The 20,120-nt window shown below is 37.8% G+C and overlaps 2 protein-coding genes across 6 annotated transcripts in view; one reads left to right on the forward strand and one right to left on the reverse strand.

The window, feature by feature from the left end:
* Window positions 1-20,120, forward strand: part of ART3 (ADP-ribosyltransferase 3 (inactive)) — a 151,361-nt gene that overhangs the window by 10,209 nt on the left and 121,032 nt on the right. The gene's annotated exons all lie outside the window — the stretch shown is intronic.
* Window positions 9,441-11,761, reverse strand: CXCL10 (C-X-C motif chemokine ligand 10). Its single transcript, XM_047719571.1, has 4 exons — window positions 11,637-11,761; window positions 10,996-11,122; window positions 10,683-10,772; window positions 9,441-10,228 (listed from the first exon to the last, which is right to left on the reverse strand). Exons 1-4 carry the CDS (start codon window positions 11,695-11,697, stop codon window positions 10,210-10,212), a joined length of 297 nt encoding a protein of 98 aa, XP_047575527.1. The 5' UTR covers window positions 11,698-11,761; the 3' UTR covers window positions 9,441-10,209.

Here is a 20,120-nt window from a genome sequence, read left to right on the forward strand (position 1 = left end):
AACCACAAGTGTCTTCTTCAGGGCCCAGATCTTTGAGGTCAGCTTAGGTTTCTTAAATAAATCCCCACACTGACCCAAGTATTTTCAGTATAATTTGCATGCAGGATTTCCCAGATACGAAGTAGTATATTGGTAACCCTATGGCTGAGATGAATGCTCTGCAAACTGATATGGTTGAGGTTATAGAACTCTGAGAGTCTGGTAAAAACTATGAATTCATGTATGTATTCATTTGCTTATAATTTTAGGGAAGTTGCTGATCCCTAAAAATGACACATCCCAGGATGATCTGGTCTGGGAATACCAGCATTGCAGATTCTTTAATTCTTAAGTTCAGATTGATGTTAAGCTTTTTTCAACTCCCCTTTTTCTTTTGTCCCCCTTTCCCATTCTAAAGTTAACTAAGGGAGTTTCCTGCATCTGTGCCTAGGAAATGAGATAGCCATGCTATTTTGGCTTTAATTAAATTTGAGTGTCCTGGGAAAATGTTGCATAATATGTAAACAGCATGCTCTTCTCTATGTCAAGTGAAAATAACAAGTTTTTTTTTTTTTTTTTTTTTGAAAGAATTATCTTACAGGATGAAATTCAGGGTGGGAGAGACTTTCCCGTCCTCTGAACAGCTGTTGCTATTAAAACATTAAACTTAGTTTTGAAACATTTTTATTTTTGAAAGTCAGATAAGCCCATGCTTAAAACCTTAATTCTCTTCCCACGGGACTTCGTAGTCCAATAAACAGTTTGCCAGTGCACATGTTGGATATTGTAATGGGAGAAGGTCATCATTCCTTCTTTGCTTGTGTGGTGATTCAACAAGACTAGTAAGCTTCTCTTTATTTCCAAGTTTAGTTTCTCCTAAGACTCAAGAAGTATCTAAAGTCTTTGGAAAGTTGTCCTGTCCTTGGAGCGAGTATGTTTCCAAAGGATTCTAGCTATGGCAAATGCGAGTAACTTTTTTATTCATTAAGTGAGTATTGAGTTATTATGTGTCTAGTACTCTTGTAGGTACCAACAATAAGTAGCAAATAAGATAGGTATAGTTTCTGCTTTTACAGACCTTTATGGAGATAGAGAATAAAGACATGAAAAAATACATACTATGTTTACAGATGGTGATTGATCAAGAATGATAGTAGTGCTATTTTCTTTTCTTTTCTTTCTTTCTTTTTTTTTTTTTAATTTGTCAGAGAGAGCGCAAGTGAGCACAGGCAGACAGAATGGCAGGCAGAGGCAGAGGGAGAAGCAGGCTCCCTGCTGAGCAAGGAGCCCGATGTGGGACTCAATCTCAGGACGCTGGGATTATGACCTGAGCCGAAGGCAGCCGCTTAACCAACTGAGCCACCCAAGTGTCCCAGTAGTGCTATTTTCAATAGATTGGTGAGGAAAGCTTTCTCCGAGAAGGTGATAATTTGAGTAGAGACCTGGATAAAGTGAAGGAATATGCTATGGGAATGTGTTTGTTGTACTTGAGAACCAATAGGATGCTGTATAGCTAGAATGGAAACGTGAAAGGGAAACAGTAGGAATGATGTGGGAAAGTTATGTAGAACTTTACAGACTGTATACTGTTGAAGGGCTGAGACCAGGGGATCTATAATCTCATTTGTGTTTTTTGTTTTTTTTTTTTTTTTAAAGATTTTATTTATTGATTTGACAGAGAGAGATCACAAGCAGACAGAGAGGCAGGCAGAGAGAGAGAGAGGGAAGCAGGCCTCCTGCCGAGCAGAGAGCCCGATGCGGGACTCGATCCCAGGACCCTGAGATCATGACCTGAGCCGAAGGCAGCGGCTTAACCCACTGAGCCACCCAGGCGCCCTCTCATTTGTGTTTTAAAAGTATTACCAGCTATTGTGTAGAGAATAAATGATAGCTGGCAAGACGGTGAGCAGGGAGACTAATAATGACATATTATTACTTAGTGACCTGAAATATATCCAGTAGTGGTTTAGTGATTTTTTAATATAAGCAATTAAATTTTAATCTAGCATTGGACAAAGAAGTTTTGATACACACACACACACACACACACACACACACACACGTATGAGATATATATGATATATATAGTCCTGTTTTCAGTTCAGATCTTTCTGAGAGTTCAATAATTTCATGGTCACTGAGAACATAAATCCTAGCCCTTTAAGATTAACACTTACTGTCTTTGACAGTTGGTTTTCTTTTGCTTTAATTTTTTTCTTATTAGTGAAAATGTTCTTTGTAGAAAATATGGAAAATAAAGTAAAAAGTAAAAATCACCTATAATTCTATCATCTAAATACAGTATTTTAACTAATTCTTGACAGTTATTTTGCTCACAGTTCTGGAGGATTTCTATTTCTGGTTATATAGGTGAGAAGACAGAGGTGCAGGCAGACTTTAATTACTTGTTGAGAATCATCAGAGTAATTATTGTCATATTTTTAGTGCTTTATTGAGGTTCTCAGCTAGCCCCTGAATGGAGTGAGAATGATGGTAGTTGCCAAGTTCTAGATACAAACAGTGAATTATCTAAGTATACCATGACAAAATCAAGAGACACAATTATAACCATTTTTTTCCTTATCCTTAAGGCCAGTGTTCTTAGATCATGTTGCAATATAGAGATCATTGTGCATCGTGTATTTCCTTAGAAAAAAGAGATTCTGCCCCTCAGGTATATAATATGAATATAGAGGGGCACCTTGGGTGGCTCAGCTGGTTGGGTGACCAACTCTTGATTTCGTCTCAGATCATGATCCAGGGTCCTGGGATAGAGCCCCACATGGGCTCTGTGCTCAGTTGAGGTGCAGGTGGGGGTGTCTGCTTGGGGATTCTCTCTCTCCCTCTGCCACTCTCCCTGCTTGTGTGCGTGCTCTCCTTCTCTCCCTAAAACAAATAAATCTTAAAAAACAAAATAACATGACTATATTACAGTAGATGTGTCTATTTGTTCACTGTGTACTTCAAATTTTACTTACATCTAGACATGATGATCTTTAACTAGAAAAGGAATTCTTCATTTCTGATTTAATTTCTCTATTTTTAGCCTTTTAAAAAAATATCTGTGTAGACTTTTTCTGAGCTAGATTTCATTAGCCTTGTTTTTTGCCTTATAATTAAAAAACTCATTTAAAAAATTACCTGGCTGTGGCAGAGACAGGTACACTTTCTCTTACAATTTCTATCCCTTGTTGTGATTAGGTAAGGCAATACCTTATGCTGGATAAGGTAGTATGGACTGTAGCATTTTCAAGCCAGTAAGCCACTTCCATCCTTGTATTTCCTTTCATGGCAATCTTCAACTGAGAGAGAGAGAGAGAGACTGTATTCCTGAGTCAACATAGAAGCATTGCCAACCTACGTGGAACTTTGTATGAGCAAAAAATAAGCTTTCATTGTGTTAGGTCTTTAATATTTTGGGAGGTTTAGGACTACAGCATAGTCTAACAATCTTATATGTTATTTTTTGGGTATGTTTTATAACATGTAAATAGTTTATAAATATACAATGGTGATGGCATGCTTAGCAAAAAAAAAAAAAAAAAAAGGGTGGGATACTTGGGTGGCTTGGGTCATGATTCCAGGGTCCTGAGATCAAGTCCCACATCGGGCTCTTTGCTCAACAGGGAGCCTGCTTCTCCGTCTGCCAGCTGTTCCCTCTGCTTGTGCACGCAGTCTCTCTCTCTGACAAATAAATAAAATCTAAAAAAAACCCAAACCTTTCATAATCTACATCTTGTCTCTCCATCATTTTCTGCAGTATTACTATCTCTAATTTTATATTATTTCAGGTTGAAAACATATTTTTTCTTGTCTTTGATCATATTCTTTCCTCTGCTAGAGTTCACTTTTTTCCTTTTACCTATTAGATACAATGCATCTTTTAAATTCCAGATCCCCATTATACTTTCCCAAGAAAGGCTTTCCTAATTTTCTGTTTTCTTATACATTTGGAAATTTTTCAGTCTACAGCATTTTTTTTTGTTCAAATTTATTTACCATTATCTCTCTCACTGATAGTAACTTAGGAACACATGATATATTCATTTTTATAACTTGGTATGTAGTGGATGCAATAGATATTTGTTAAATGAATGCTATGCTTTTTTTTTAATGCTATGCTTTTTGAACAGAGCATTTTACATCTCTATTGGTTAATGCCTTTGTGAAAATTAGTAGGCAATAAAATAGGGGACCTTTTGGGTAGATTTAGGGGTCAGGAAGAATAAATGAGAGAGCAGGAAGGAGAAATTTTGCCACTTCATATTTTTCCCATGATTCAGTTAAGGGTTCCATAGTAATGGTTATTATGTACTGTATTTCTTTATTATATATCAGAATGTTGCAGCACTCTTATGCATGCTCTCCCTTCTCTTTTTTTGGTATTGCATTAGATTTTAATTTTTTTCCCCAAGTTTTTCTAACTGACATATAATGGATATAAAGTATTGTTCGTTTCAGGTATATAACATAATTCGATGTTTATGTATGTTGTGAAATGATTATCCATAGTAAGTCATTATCCATAGTTACAAATATTTTTTGTGATAAGAATTTTTAATATCTATTCTTCTAGCAACTTTTGAATACTCAATCCAGTACTTTTTTTTAAGATTTATTTTTATTTATTTGACACAGAGAGAGAGAGATCATAAGTAAGCAGAGAGGCAGGCAGAGAGAGGGGGGGAAGCAGTCTCCCTGCTGAGCAGAGAGCCTGATGCGGGACTTGATCCCAGTACCCTGAGATCATGACCCGAGCCGAAGGCAGAGGCTTAACCCACTGAGCCACCCAGGTGCCCTCTATACAGTATTTTTAAAAAAGATTTTACTTAATTATTTGAGAGACAGAGGGAAAAGCATGAGCTTGGGGGAGGGGCAGAGGGAGAGGGAGAAGCAGACACCCTGCTGACCAGGGACCCTTATGTGGGTTGTGTTTCAAGGTTGTTTTGGCTATGTGAGGTCTTTTGTCATTCCATACATGTTTAATCCATGTTTTAGGATTATTTGTTCTAGTTTTTTGAAAAATGCTGGTGGGATTTTGAGAGGGATAAAATGTGTAAACTGCTTTGGGTGGTACAGACATTTTAATAATATTTGTTCTTCCAATCCATGAGCATGGAACGTCTTTCCATTTCTTTGTGTAATCTTGAATTTCTTTCATCGTGGTTTTATACTTTCTGGAGTATAGATCTTTTACCTCTTTGGTTTATTCCCTAAGTATCGTAATGGTTTTTGGTGCAATTGTAAATGAGACCGATTCCTTAATTTTTCTTCTGTTGTTTCATTACAGCAACAGATCAGAGTGCCTGGGTGGCTCATTCGGTTGGGTGTCTGCCTTTGGCTCAGGTCATGATCTCAGGGTCCTGGGGTTGAGACCCACATAGGGCTCCCTGTTCAACCAGGGATATGGGAGGTTCTGCTTCTCCTTCTTCCTCTGCCCCTCCCCCCAACTTATGTGTGTGAGCACGTGCTCTCTTTCAAATAAATTAAGTCTTAAAAATGCAACAGATTGGGGCACCTGGGTGGCTCAGTGGGTTAAGCCTCTGCCTTCGGCTCGGGTCATGATCTCAGGGTCCTGGGATCGAGCCTCACATCGGGCTCTCTGCTTAGTGGGGAGCCTGCTTCCTCCTCTCTCTCTGCTTGCCTCTCTGCCCACTTGTGATCTCTGTCAAATAAATAAATAAAATCTTTTTAAAAAAATGCAACAGATTTCTGTGTGTTGATTTTGTATCCTCTGACTTCATTGAATTTGTGTATCAGTTTTAGCAGTTTTTTCATGGAGTCTTTCTGGTTTTGGTGTAGAGTATTATGTTATCTACAAATAGTGAAATTTTGACGACGACTTTGTCAATTTGGATGCCTTTTATTTCTTTTTGTTGTCTGTTAGCTGTGGCTTCACTTCCAGTACTATGTTGAATAAAAATGGTGAGAGTGGACATCCCTGTCTTTTTCCTGACCAGAGAGGAAAAGCTTTCAGTTTTTCTCCATGGAGGATGATATTAACTCTGGGTTTTTCATATAAGGCCTTTATTATGTTGAGGTATTTTAGCAACTTTGTTGAGGGTTTTTAGCTTGAGTAGATGTATTTTGTCAAAAGCTTTTTCTGCATCAAAATGTTCCTATGGTGGTTCTTTTTATTTATGTGGTGTATCATAGGAACTGATTTGCAGATATTTTATTTTTTAAGTAGGCTCCACCCCCAGCTTGGAGTCCACTTTGGGGCTTAAACACATGACCCTGAGATCAAGACCTGAGCTGAGATCAAGAGTTGGATGCTTAACTGACTAAGCCACCCAGGGACCCTGATTGATTTGCAAGTATTGAACCACCCTTGCAATCCAGGAGTAACTCCCATTTGATCGTGTTGAATGATTTTTTTAAATGTATTGTTGGATTTGGTTTGCTACTATTTTATTGAGAATTTTTGCATCTGCACTCATCAGGGATATTGACCTGTAATTCTCTTTTTTAGTTAAGTCTTATTTTTTTTTTTTAAGATTTCATTTATTAGAGAGGGAGAGAATGCACACGTGTGCATAAGAGCAGGGTGAGGGGCAGAGGGAGAAGCAGACTCCCTGCTGAACAGGGAGCCTGATGAGGGGCTTGATCTTGGAACTCTGGGATCATGACCTGAGCCGAAGGCAGATAGTTAATCAGCTGAGCCACCCAGGTGCCCTCTTTAGTGATGTCTTTATCTGGTTTTGGTATCGGGATATTGTTGGCCTTACAGAATGAATTTGGAAGTTTTCCTTTGTTTTCTATTTTTTGGAGTAGTTTGAGAAGAATAGGTATTAATTCTTTTTTTTTTTTTTAAGATTTTATTTATTTATTTGACAGAGAGAAAGAGAGCATGTGCGCACATGTGCGTGCACAAGCACGGGGAGGGACAGGCAGAGGGAGAGGGAGAAGCAGGCTTCCCACTGAGTAGGGGACCCATGTGGGACTCCATCCCAGGGCCCTGGGATCATGACTTAAGCTGAAGGCCATGCTTAATCAATTGAACCACCCAGACCCACCCCACTTCTTCTTTACATGTTTTGTAGAATTCGCCTATGAAGCTTTCTGGTCCTGGACTTCTGTTAGTTGGAAGATTATTGATTACTGATTCAGTTCCTTCGCAGGTTATGGGATTTTTTCAAGTTTTCTATTCCTGTTTCAGTTTTGGTAGTTTATGCATTTCTAGGTATTTATCCATTTTTTTTCTAGGTTGTCCTATTGGCATACAGTTTTGCATAATATTTTCTTAATAATTGTATTTCTGTTGGTTGTTATTTCTCCTCTCTCCTTTGTGATTTTATTTATTTGGGTCCTTTCTTTTTTCTTTTTGATAAGTCTTGTTAGAGGTTTATCAGTTTTATTAAGTTCAAAGAATGATCTCCTTTCATTAATCTGTTCTTTTTTTTTTAGTTCTTATATCATTTATTTCTGCTCTACTCTATTGTTTTCTCTCCTTTTACTGACTTTAAGCTTCATTTGTTGTTATTTTTCTAGCTCTTCTAGGTGTAGGGTTAGGCTCTTTATTTGAGGTTTTTCTTGCTTCTTGATGTAGGCCTCTATTGCTATATACTTCCCTCTTAGGACCACTTTTGCTGCATCCCAGAGGTTTTGCACAGTTGTGTCTTCATTTGTTTCCATTTATTTTTTATTTCTTGTTTAGCCCATTCATTGGTAGCATGTTGTGTAATCTCCATGAATTTGTGATCTTTAATGTATTCAAAGAAATTAAAAATTTGTAGATAAAAATTTGTAGATTAAAGAACAAATTCTCATGTACCACCTAAGCTTGTCACCTAAGCTCACCATCTAATCAAAAATAAAACTACCATAATTCAGAAGCCTCCTGTGTGTTCCTCCTGAACTGCATTTGTTTCTTACCTTCTGATGTAGTTACCCTCCTGAATTTTATGGAAGTCATTCCTTTGTTTTTGCTTGTTTTCATCATATATGACTTCATTTCTGAATCCAGTGTTTAATGCCTATTTTAAAACTTCATAATAAATAGAATTATGGTGTATATAGTTTTCTGTGACATGCCTCTTTTGTGCAGGATTATTTTTGAGATACATCCATGTTTGATGTGTATAGTTATATTTTATTTCCACTGTTGTATAGTATTCCTTGGAATTCATATACCTTGATTTATTTGTTCGATTTATGGACGTTTGGATTGTGTCCGGAGTTTTGCTGTTACGATGTTGCCGTGATCTTCTCTGATATATGTCATATGCAAGAATATATCTATGGTGTATACACAGTAGTAGAACTGCTAGGATATGGAGTGTGCACATGATAAGTTTTTTTATTTTATTTTATTTTTTAAAGATTTTTTCTATTTATTTGACAGAGATCACCAGTAGGCAGAGAGGCAGGCAGAGAGAGAGAGGGAAGCAGGCTCCCTGCTGAGCAGAGGGCCCTATGCAGGGCTCGATCCCAGGACCCTGGAATCAGGACCCGAGCCAAGGGCAGAGGCTTAACCCACTCAGCCACCCAGGCGCCCCTGCACATGTTAAATTTTATAAGATAAAACCAATGTGCTTTCCAAAGCAGTTAAAGCTGTTTCCTCTTTCACCAGCAATGGAGTGGTATACCTCATTGCTCTCCAGCCTTCCTGTCACTTGGTATTTATCCACCTTAAAAGAGTTTTGTCAGTCTGGTGGTGTCAAATGGTATCCCCAAATGATTTGAATGCAGAAGTCCCTGATTATTAGTGATGTTAAGTATTTTTTATATTCAACTTGTGCATTTTCTTCTTTCTTTTCTATTTTCCATTTTTTATTTAGCTGTTTATCCTTTCCTATTTTATTCATAGGAATTCTTTATATATTCTAGATTCTACTATTTTTTAAAAAGATTTTATTTATTTGAGAGTGAGAGACAGAGAGAGCATGAGAGGGGAGGTCAGAGGGAGAAGTAGACTCCCCATGGAGATGGGAGTCTGATGTGGGACTTGATCCTGGGACTCCGGGATCATGAACCAAGCTGAAGGCAGTTGCCTAACCAACTGACCACCCAGGCACCCTAGATGCTACTAATTTGCCATCTATAAATGCATTGCAAATACTTCCTTAGTAACTAATTGGATATTGGAGGTGAGGCAGAAGTCATATAAAATTACTTCCAGGTTTCTGGTTTGGGCAACTGAGTGGTTGCTAGTGGTATTAAACTACGACGTCGAAAATAGGAGGAGAAATAGATTTGGGGAAAGGGAATTTGAGGTATTTTGGAGTTTGATGTTTCTGTGGGATATTCAGATGTCTATGAGACATCTCCACATATGGGTCTGAAGCTCCGGCACACTGTTAGACCACATCAGTCTAAAGGAGTCTTATGTGATGGGCCTTTCCGAACACTGCGGTTGGAAGGAATATCCTAGTTCTCAAACTCATTTGTCATCTACCCATTGGATTCTTTTATGAAATACATGTCCCAGTCAAATGACCCACCAGACACTTCGTCTTAGTTATTATTTTATTACTTTTTTGATCTGCTAACAATTATATAATTTTTCTTAACATCTCTAGGAGAGCACAGTGTTTTAATTTTGAAACACATCTAGCATATTTGTCTTACATAACACGCAGGGTATATATCTAGATTTAAACATTTTTCATTGTACAATCATGTGGTATTTAGTTATACAAGTTACTCCATAAACACTGAAAACAATTAGGAAACATTATATCTAAAATTCTACTTTTGTAGCTTTTCATTAAATAATAGTATTTTCATGTACATTTTCAGGTAGTTCTAGGTTCTTCTGTTTATTTGGAGTTGCATATACATAACTGCTAAAAGAATATGAGGCCCCTTGGGAGGGGATAGCAGTAGAAGCCCATGGAGCAAAAGTTTTTCTTAAAAAAGCAGATTGTATTATGGCTATTTTGTGAAGTTCTGAGAACTCGGTTAAGTCCAGACGTGGAAATATCTCTTAATAACATTTAGAAGATAGGACAGGTGAGGAAAGTGTCAGTAGCAGGGCTAGGACCTGGTACATTCACTAAAAATACAGTACCTCAGCATAGCTTATAGTACCAGGACAGAGTGATGACCTGTCCACCTCCCTCAAGGAGTAGTAGCAGCTAAATTGGTGACAGTGGTTGGTCACCTTTTAGGAGAACTGCAATCCAGGAACAGTTAGGACTTGCATATATTGTATGCAGGAACATGATGGCAGAGGTAGTCTCTTTCTGGTCCATCTTTATCAACATTATAGTGGTCATGCTTCTCTGTTCAAGGAGATGTTTTAGACCTGTAAGAAGAGAAAGGAGGTATGAAAGTGTGTTACAATCGGCTCTGGCTTCAGCCTGGGTTCTGCTTGGAACATTCTGAGCCCCCAGGCAAAGTGTTTGGTGAGCTTTCCTGCTACTATATCGTCATTGTAGATTATAGGAGCGGCTTTAAGGCCAGGAAAGGCCTTAAAAAAATGGGTAATTTTTTACTGTATTTGGTAGGGGGATTTTCGGTAGCTTTGCTTGAATAGTTAAAGCTCTACCTCAGGGTCGACAGTTCTAGATAGGTAAGGTAACTTTTGATACTACACAAGATGACATCTTAGTATAAAAGTAAATCGAGGTAGAGGCAGGCATGGTGGTAAACACTTTCGAGCCAAGGATCCCACAGGAAAACTCAATGCAAATATTTCTGAATTCCCCAGACGGACATTTCTTAAAAAGCAGTTCTTCCGCAAAGAACAGCAAACCTACCTTTCCTTGCTAATTGCTTTCAATAAAATCTTGATTTTCTTAGACGCAGGATTCAGGCATCTTTTCTCCCCATTCTTTTTCAGTGTGGCACTGTAGAAGTAAGAAAGAGTTAAAATATTTAAAACCGTCTTGGGTCAGTAAAATAGATGGGAATATAGTTTTTAGATCAGACATTTATGTTTCATTCTAGCTGTTTCCCTTTGTTACACAGAAGTCTTAGAATCATTACAAACCCTTTACTGATTTCATGATCATACTACTCTAATATATGATTACAACCAGGGAAGTGATATTCAGATGGCATTTCACTCACATGATCTCAACACGTGGACAAGATTGACTTGCTGGAATCACCTCAAGTTTTTCTAAGGATCTTGGATTTATAGATCCATCACTGATCTTGATACAGGTACAGCGTGTAGTTCTAGAGAAAGGTATTCCTGTGGGAAAAAGAAGTACAGACAGCAAGGGAGGTTAGTGCAGTTTTCATTTTAGGCATTTAATGTGGATTGGGTAGTGCTTAGCAGAACCAATATCCCCGTGTCATTTGAGTCAGAGAAAGAATAATCCCATTGTAACACAGCTCTGAATGATTAATTAGTTGTTATATGAAAGAATGGAATTGCAACTTGTGAAATGTAAATTCATACCCTTGAGCCCAGTTCTTATGGTTAATTAAGCTGAGTTGACTACAGAAGTATCTGTGTCATCCTCTTTCCTCATTCTTTTACATTTTTTCTGTCTGTCCTTTTACCCTTCCTCTTCTGCTCCTCTGTTTTATTCCATTTGCTTTTCTGACTGTCCACTCTGTTGCCAGAGGGACTCTCTTCTTACTTACCCTTCATTTATAGGCAGGCTGTAAAACTTTTGCAAAGACACCGTTCCCGTAATTAATCGAATTTATACCCATTCGTATTTCTGATCTTACAAATTAAATCTCTTCATGTTCCTTACCTTGAGTTCCATTCAGAGTCAGAAAGATAAGGCAGAAGATAAGAACAGCACTTCGGTTCATGATGCTGTGACTGGAGGTTCCCCTGCAGTGGGCTCAGAAAGTCTAAGCAGTTGAGTGTCTCAGAAGATCTGGAGCCAGGATGTCCTATTTATTTGTAAAGGCGCTTTCCCTCGATAACTCTGATTGGATAACATTATAGTTGAGTCAGCAAAACCTGTGGCCTGTTCCTTGGGGAAGTCCCGTGTTGCAGAATCAAAGGAATTGTTAGTATTTATTGTGACTTTGAGTTGTGGAATTTCCCTCCATCTCCTTTTTTCACTAGGAGTGAGTTAGGTTTCACTTTCCAAAATATGACTGGTTTCTTGAAAAACAGTTTACTGTGTGTAAGTTTTTTTAATGAAAAAAAAAAATTTAATGAATCTTTTTAAATGAACTTTGTTTCTCATCTTTTGCCTCCTGCAAAATATAGATGTCAACTTAATCCTCAAGTCAGAGTCCTAAATACAGTTTTTTTTTTTTCAAGATTCTGTTTAAATTCCAGTTAGTTAACATTCAGTGTAGTAGTAGTTGTGGGTATAGAATTTAGTGATTCATCACTTACATACAACACCCAGTGCCCATCACAAGTGTCCTTCCTAATCCCCATCACCTATTTCTCCCCACCCCTGCCCACCTCTCCTCTAGCAACCCTCAGTTTGTTGTCTCTATGGTTAAGAGTCAGAAAGATGAATCCCCAACTTTTGTATCAGCATGGGTAGGACTGGAGGACATTATGCTGAGTGAAATAAGTCAAGTAGAGAAAGTCAATTATATGGTTTCCCTAACTTATGGAGTGTAAGGAATAACATGGAGGACATTAGGAAAAGGAGAGGAAAAGTGAATTGGGGGAAATTGGAGGGAGAGACAAACTATGAGAGACTGGACTTTGAGAAACAAACTCAGGGCTTTGGACGGGAGGGGGTGTGGGGTGTTGGGTGAGCCTGGTGGTGGGTATTGGAGAGGGCACGTGTGGCATGGAGCACTGGGTGTGGTGCATAAACAATGACTCTTGGAACACTAAAAAAAAATTAAAACATTTAAAAAAGCCTGTTTCTTGTCTTGCCTCTCATTTTTCTCCCCATGTCCATTTGTTTTGTTTCTTAAGTTCTACATGTAAGTGAAATCATATGTCTTTCTCTGGTATAATACTGTCTGGTGCCGTCCACACCATTGCAAATGGTGAGATTTCATTCTTTTTTATGGCTAAGTAACAGTTTTTTTTTTTTAAAGATTTTATTTATTTATTTGACAGAGAGAGAGAGAGAGATGATCACAAGTAGGCAGAGAGGCAGGCAGGGGAGTGGGAGGAAGCAGGAGACCATGACCTGAGCTGAAGGCAGAGGCTTAATCCTCTGAGTCACCCAGGCTCCCCAGCTAAGTAACAGTTTTAAAATGAGTATATCTTAATACTGTGTTTTGAATCTATTTTAATTTGCAGCATTAAGTCATGAATATAAATATATTTATTCACTTCATGGGTTCCAGGGATATCATATATTTTCTCTTTTTATCTCTACAATAACCTGTAAGAAAATATGAAAATTATCTTTATTTTATATATGGAAGAACCTCAGGTAAGATTTGTGTTAGGTCATACAAAGGTTGAAATCCATTTAGTTTACTTATGATGTTTTTTCTCAATATTTGTTTTAAACTTTTGTAATTACTTTTAGAGCCTAAGAAAGTTTTAAAAGTTCTTTAGTAATAGCAATTTTTCATCCTTTGTAGGTAAATCTAATTTTTGGAAATAATAGTTTAGCCACACATTACCTTTTGATCAAATACTATAAATAGGTTTGGTCTTCTTGAACAAGTTCAAAGATCTGGAATTGGTAAGTTTCAAAGAATTCCAGAATGTTTTGAACACTCATGACATCTTTAGAATAAGTGAATAGTCTCCTACATATAACTATTTTGAGGGAAAACACTACTTGTTTGGATATCTGATTTCTGTTAGTGTTGGTAAGTAAAGTTTGTGTGGTTTAGAAAGATCCCTGAATGAAATGTCATAAGGAATGTCTAGAATGCCATAAAAAAAGGATTAATAGCTATGATAAGATTATTGCAAAAAACAAAGGATTTCCTTTTTGAAGAAAATTTTTATATTTTATTTTTTTAAAAAATTTTAAAAATATTTATTTATTTATTTATTTGATAGAGGGAGAGCGTTCACGCACAGGCAGAGAGAGCAGCAGGGAAGGGAGAGGGAGAAGCAGGGTTCCCACAGACAGAGAACAGAGAACACACTGACAACATGGGGCTCAATCCCAGGACCCTGGTATCATGATCTGAGTTGAAGGTAGACACTTAACTGACTGAACCACCCAGGTGCCCCTGGAGAAAAATATTAAAAAGGGACATGAATAGAGAGACCTTGGGAGAACAGGATGGAAACAGGTTGGTTTAACATTGATACAATTCAAAGACATTGTCAAATGCAAAGCAGAGGATAAAAAGTGTCAGTTGTTAAACTGGTAAAGAAATTAGCACAATTTTAACAGGGCAAAATAGGGGCAAAACTCAGTTTCTTAGTGTTCATGTAGCACTTGGCTGATTATTCACAGCAGGTAACATCAGTCGGAAGCAGGTGATAGCCATATGGTGTAACACATGCTGGGTCTAACAGTGGAAATTCAGTATCCAAGGGATATAGTAGTTTTTTGTTTTGTGTGTGTGTGTGTGTCAGTGATTGGCAGTAGGGGACCCAAGGCGAACTGCTGTTCGGAATGTAGGCAGGCGCAGGTGAACACTTGGAACCTGGGGAAATAGAAATAGGAAATTTCATAGTCAGTTGAGCTGCGGCAGTCTGGAGATAGGCCAGCTTGAGGCTGAGTTTCATCCTCGGATTAAACTCGCTTAGCTGCTAGATACTGGTGTAGAACTTGGCACAGATACCATGAGGAGCACATATCTGCAAACTGGGCACACGTAAAACTTGACACCTCAAATGTAGGAATTTTGTCATCAGGACAATGACAAAGTTGTTGCTTGGGGCAGGCCAAAATTGCTCAGTCTGTTCCAGGGCGAAGCTCTCAAGTCAGCAAATCAGGGGATCTAGCTGGGGGAAACTGGAAAGACAAAAGGAAGGGGAATGAGACAGGAACTGCTAGATCCCAGAAGACTTTCACGCGGCAAAGAGACTTTCTTCTGCTAAGGAGAGAGACAGTGATATGGAAGGGAACTCCCATAGCTGTTTGTGCAGAATAAGAAACTAGACTGTGAGTAAAAATGCCAGAATTTTTAGAGAAATGTCTGACATCAAGGATGGAAGAGTTTCTGAACAGTTCAACGTTAAAAAAAAAGTGATAAGTTTACTTCTGTTTGTATTTAAATTCTCAGCTAAGATGCTCTCTCAGAGTTTGAGGCAGATTAGCTAGAAAGTGGACTAGATATGTTATTAATGAGAAAATATTTCTTATTTAATTGATTTTTTTAAAAGATTTTATTTATTTATTTGACAGACAGAGATCACAAGTAGGCAGAGAGGCAGGCAGAGAGAGAGAGGGGGAAGCAGGCTCCCTGCAGAGCAGAGAGCCCGATGTGGGGCTCAATCCCAGGACCCTGGGATCATGACCTGAGCCGAAGGCAGAGGCTTAACCTACTGAGCCACCCAGGCACCCCTTTAAATTAAACATTACAAAGCAAAAACTGTGCCAGGCTATGTTTGAAGTGCTTTATGATTATTGACTCAGTTATTCCTTAAATAATGACTCATTTAACCCAGAAATGTTAATTCTAAAGGCCATGTTCTTTTTCTTTTTTTAACATCTTAATTTTATTTTACTTTTTTCAGTGTTCTAAGATTCACTGTTAATGCACCACACCCAGTGCTCCATGCAATACGTGCCCTCCTTAAGACCCACCACCAGGCTCACCCGTCCCCCCACCTTCTCCCCTCTAAAACCCTCAGTTTGTTTCCGAGTCCAGTCTCTCATGGTTCGTCTTCCTGGGATCCTAACCCTTTTATCACATATGTCATTTACAAATATATTTTTCCATTTAGTAGGTTGCCTTTTAGTTTTGTTGATTGCATCCTTTGCCATGAAGCAGCTTTTTATTTTCATGCAGTCCCAATGGTTTATTTTTGCTTCTTTTTCCCTTGCCTCAGCAGACACATGTAGAAAAATGTTGCTACAGCCAGTGTCAGAGAAATTACTGCCTGTGTTCTCTTCTAGGATTTTTATGGTTTCACATATCATATTTAGGTTCTCAGTCTGTTTTGAGTTTCTTTTTTGTCTACCTGGTAAGAAATTGGCCTACTTTCTTTTGCATGTAGCTGTCCAATTTCCTCAACACCATTTGTTGAAAAGACTTTCCTCATTGCATATTCTTTCCTCCTTTGCTGAAGGGTAATTGACCATAAAATTGTTGGTTTATTCTGGGTGTTCTATTTTATTTATCGATGTGTCTGTTTTTTGTGCTGTACTATACTGTTCAGTTACCACAGCTTATGTAACATAACTTGAAGTCTGGAATTGTGATGCCGCCAGTTTTGTTCTGCTTTTTCAAAATTGGTTTGACTCTCTGGGGGTCTTTTGTGGTTCCATACAAATTTTAGGATTATTATTTTATAATTCTGTGAAAAATACTGATAGGGAGTATATTAAATGAATGCTTTGGGTACTATAGACTTTTTAATGATTTTTTTTAATAGTCCATGAACACAGAAATGTCTTTGTTTTTGTTGTCTTGAATTTCTTTCATCAGTGTTTTTGTACTTTTCAGAGTACAGGTGTTTAATCTCTTAAGTTTATTTCTAGAAATTTTATTTTTGGTACAATTGAAATTGGAATTGTTTTCTTAATTTCATTTTCTGCTGCTTCATTATTTGTGTACAGGAATACAATGGATTTCTATACAGTGCTTTTTTTTTTTTTTAAGATTGTATTCATTTATTTGACAGACAGAGATCACAAGTAGGCAGAGAGGCAGGCAGAGAGAGAGGGGGAAGCAGGCTTCCCGCTGAGCAGAGAGCCTGACGTGGGACTCGATCCCAGAACCCTGGGATCACGACCTGAGCCAAAGGCAGAGGCCCCAGCCCACTGAGCCACCCAGGCACTCCTATACAGTGCTTTTATATCCTGAATTCATTTATCAGCTCTAGTAGTTTTTTGGTGGAGTTTTTAGGATTTTCTGTCTTTAGTACCATCTCCTCTGCAGAGTGATAGCTTTACTTCTTCCTTGCTAAGTTGGATGCCTTGTATTTCTTTTTGTTGTCTGATTACTGTGGCTAGGACTTCCAGTACTCTGTTGAATAAAATTAGTGAGAGTACACATCCTTGTTTTCTTTCTTTTTTTCTTCTTGTTGCTGACATTAGGGAAACCGTCTCTGTTTTTCAGCAGAAGTTTGACACTGGTGATATATAAGGCCTGAATTATGTCGAGGTATGTCTCCTCTAGACCTCTTTTGTTGAGGGTTTTATTACGAATGAATGTTCTGCATCCTGTGGTTCTTTTCCTTCATCTTATCGATGTGTGATAAATCGCACTGATTTGTGAATATTGATCCACACTTGCCTCTCATGAATAGATCCAACTTGATCATGGTGAATGATTGTTTTAATGTATTGCTAGATTTGGTTTACTAGTGTTTTGTTGAGGATTTTTTGCACCTATGTTCATTGGAGTTAATGGTCCATGGTTCTCTTTTTTTGTCGTGTGTTTATCTGCTTTTGGTATCAGGATGATACTGATCTCGTAGAATGAATTTGGAAGTTTTCCTTCCTCCTTTTTTCTTTCTTTTTTTTTTTTTTTTGAGTATTCAGAAGAATGAGTATTAACTCTTCTTTAAGTGATAGAACTTGCCTGTGAGGTCATCTGGTCCTAGAGCTTTGTTTTTGGGGAGGTTTTTTTTTTTTAATTCAATTAGCCAACATCATTAATTTCAGATGTAGAGTTGAGTAATTCATCAGTTGCATATTAAAACCCAGTGCTCATCACATCACGTGCTCTTCTTAATATGCATCACCCAGTTACCCCAGCCGCCCACCCACCTCCCCTCTAGCAACCCTCAAGTTTCTTTCCCATAGTTAAGAGTCTCTCATGGTTTATCTCCCTCTCTGATTTCTTCCCATTTGTTTTCCCTCTCTTCCCCGATGATCCTCTTTGCTGGTTCTTTTTTTTTTTTTTTTTTTTAAAGATTTTATTTATTTATTTGACAGAGATCACAAGCAGGCAGAGAGGCAGGCAGAGAGAGAGGGAGAAGCAGGCTCCCTGAGGAGCAGAGGCCCGACGTGGGGCTCGATCCCAGGACCCTGGGATCATGACCTGAGCCGAAGGCAGAGGCTTTAACCCCCTGAGCCACCCAGGAGCCCCCTCTTTGCTGGTTCTTACATTCTTCATATGACTGAAACCATAATGATAATTGTCTTTCTCTGACATATTTTACTCAGCATAATACCCTCCAGTTCCATCCCTCTTGATGTAAATGGTAAGATTTAATCTTTCTGATGGCTCAGTAATGGAGTTTTTTTTTTTTTTTTTTTTTTAATTATGCTTCAGTTCCATTGCTGGTAACCCATCTGTCCGAATTTCTATTTCTTCCTGATTCAGTTTTGGTAGGTTATGTGTTTCCAGGTATACCATTTCTTCTGGATTGTAGAGTTTTTTCACATGTAAATTTTCATAATTCTCTTAAAATGGTTCATATTTCTTTGGTGTTGGTTGTTTCTCCTTTTTCATTAGTGATTTTGTTTATTTGGGTCTGCTCTCTTTTTCTTTTTGTTGAGTGTGGCTACAGGTTTATTGATTTTATTGATGTGTTCAAAGAACCAGCTGGTTTCATGATCTGTTCTATTTTTTTTTCTTTTGGTTTCTATATCATTTATTTCTGCTCTAATTTTTGTTATTTTTTTCTGGTTTTGAATTTTGTTATTTTTCTAGATTCTTTAGGTATAAGGTCAAGTTGTTTATTTGAGTTTTTTCTTTTTTCTTGATGTAGGTCTGTATTGATAATAACTTCCCTCTTTGAACTCCTTTTGCTGCATCCCAAGGTTTTTGAATGGTTGTGTTTTCATTTTCATTTGTTTCCATGTAATTTTTTATTTCTTCTTTGATTTTTTGGTAGACCCATTCATTGTTCAGTAGCATGTTATTTAACTTCCATGTATTTGGGCCCTTTACAGATTTTTTCTTGTGGTTGATTTCTAGTTTTATAGCATTGTGTTCAGAAAAGATGCGTGTTATGACTTTGATCTTTTTGAATTTATTAAGATTTGTTTTGTGGCCTAATATGTGATCTTTCCTGGAGAATGTTCCATATGCATTTGAGAAGAACATGTATTCTGCTGTTTTAGGATGGAATGTTTCGCATATATATGTTAAATTTATCTGGTCCAGTGTGTCATTCCGAGCAAATGTTCTCTTATTGATTTCCTGTTTGGATGATCTGTTCATTGATGTAAGTGAGGTGTTAAAGTCCCCAACTATTATATTACTGTTGATTATTTCCTTTATGTTTGTTATTATTTACTTTATGTATTTGGGTTCTCCCATGCTGGGTGCATAAATATTTTAAATTATATCATCTTTTTGGATTGTCCTCTTTTTGATTGTGTAGTGTACTTTTTTTGTCAATTGTTACAGTTTTTGTTTTAATCTGTTCTATTATAAGGATTGCTACTCTTTTTTTTTTTTAAAGATTCATTTACTTATTTATTTGAGAGAGAGAGAGAGAGCATGAGATGGGGGAGGGTTAGAGAGAAGCTGACTCCCTGCTGAGGAGGGAACCCAGTGTGGGGCTTGATCCCGGGGCCCTGGGATTATGACCTGAGCCAAAGACAGATGCTTTACTGACTGAGCCACCCAGGCACCCTATACTCTGGGTTTTTTTTTTTTTTTTTTAATTTTTTTTAAAGATTTTATTCATTCATTTGACAGAGAGAGATCACAAGTAGATGGAGAGGCAGGCAGAGAGAGAGAGAGAGAGAGGGAAGCAGGCTCCCCGCCGAGCAAAGAGCCCGATGCGGGACTCGACCCCAGGACTCTGAGATCATGACCTGAGCCGAAGGCAGCGGCTTAACCCACTGAGCCACCCAGGCGCCCCTCTGGGTTTCTTTTGACATCCATTTCCATGATCAATGTTTCTCTGCCCTCTCACTGTCAATCTGCAGGTGTCTTTAGATCTGAAATGGTTCTCTTGTAGGCAGTATATAAATAGTTTTTTTTTTTTTAATCTACTTTGTCATTCAGAGTCTTTTGATTTGGATGTTCATTTATGTTCAAAATAATCATTGATATATGCATATTTATTGAAATTTTGGTACTTATTTTATGGTTTTTTGTTGTGTTATTTTTCAAGGCTAGTGTGTAGAGCGTGGGAGAGGGGAATGAGAACAGGGCAGTGAAAAGTGCCACAGAGTTCTGTTCTTACTGAGATAAGCTGTGTCTTAGATGTTTTCCGTACTGCTGCAAACTTTTGGCTAATTTGAAGAGTTCTGAAAAAA

Source organism: Lutra lutra, chromosome 2 (genome assembly GCF_902655055.1).
Source record: "Lutra lutra chromosome 2, mLutLut1.2, whole genome shotgun sequence".
NCBI lineage: Eukaryota > Metazoa > Chordata > Mammalia > Carnivora > Mustelidae > Lutra > Lutra lutra.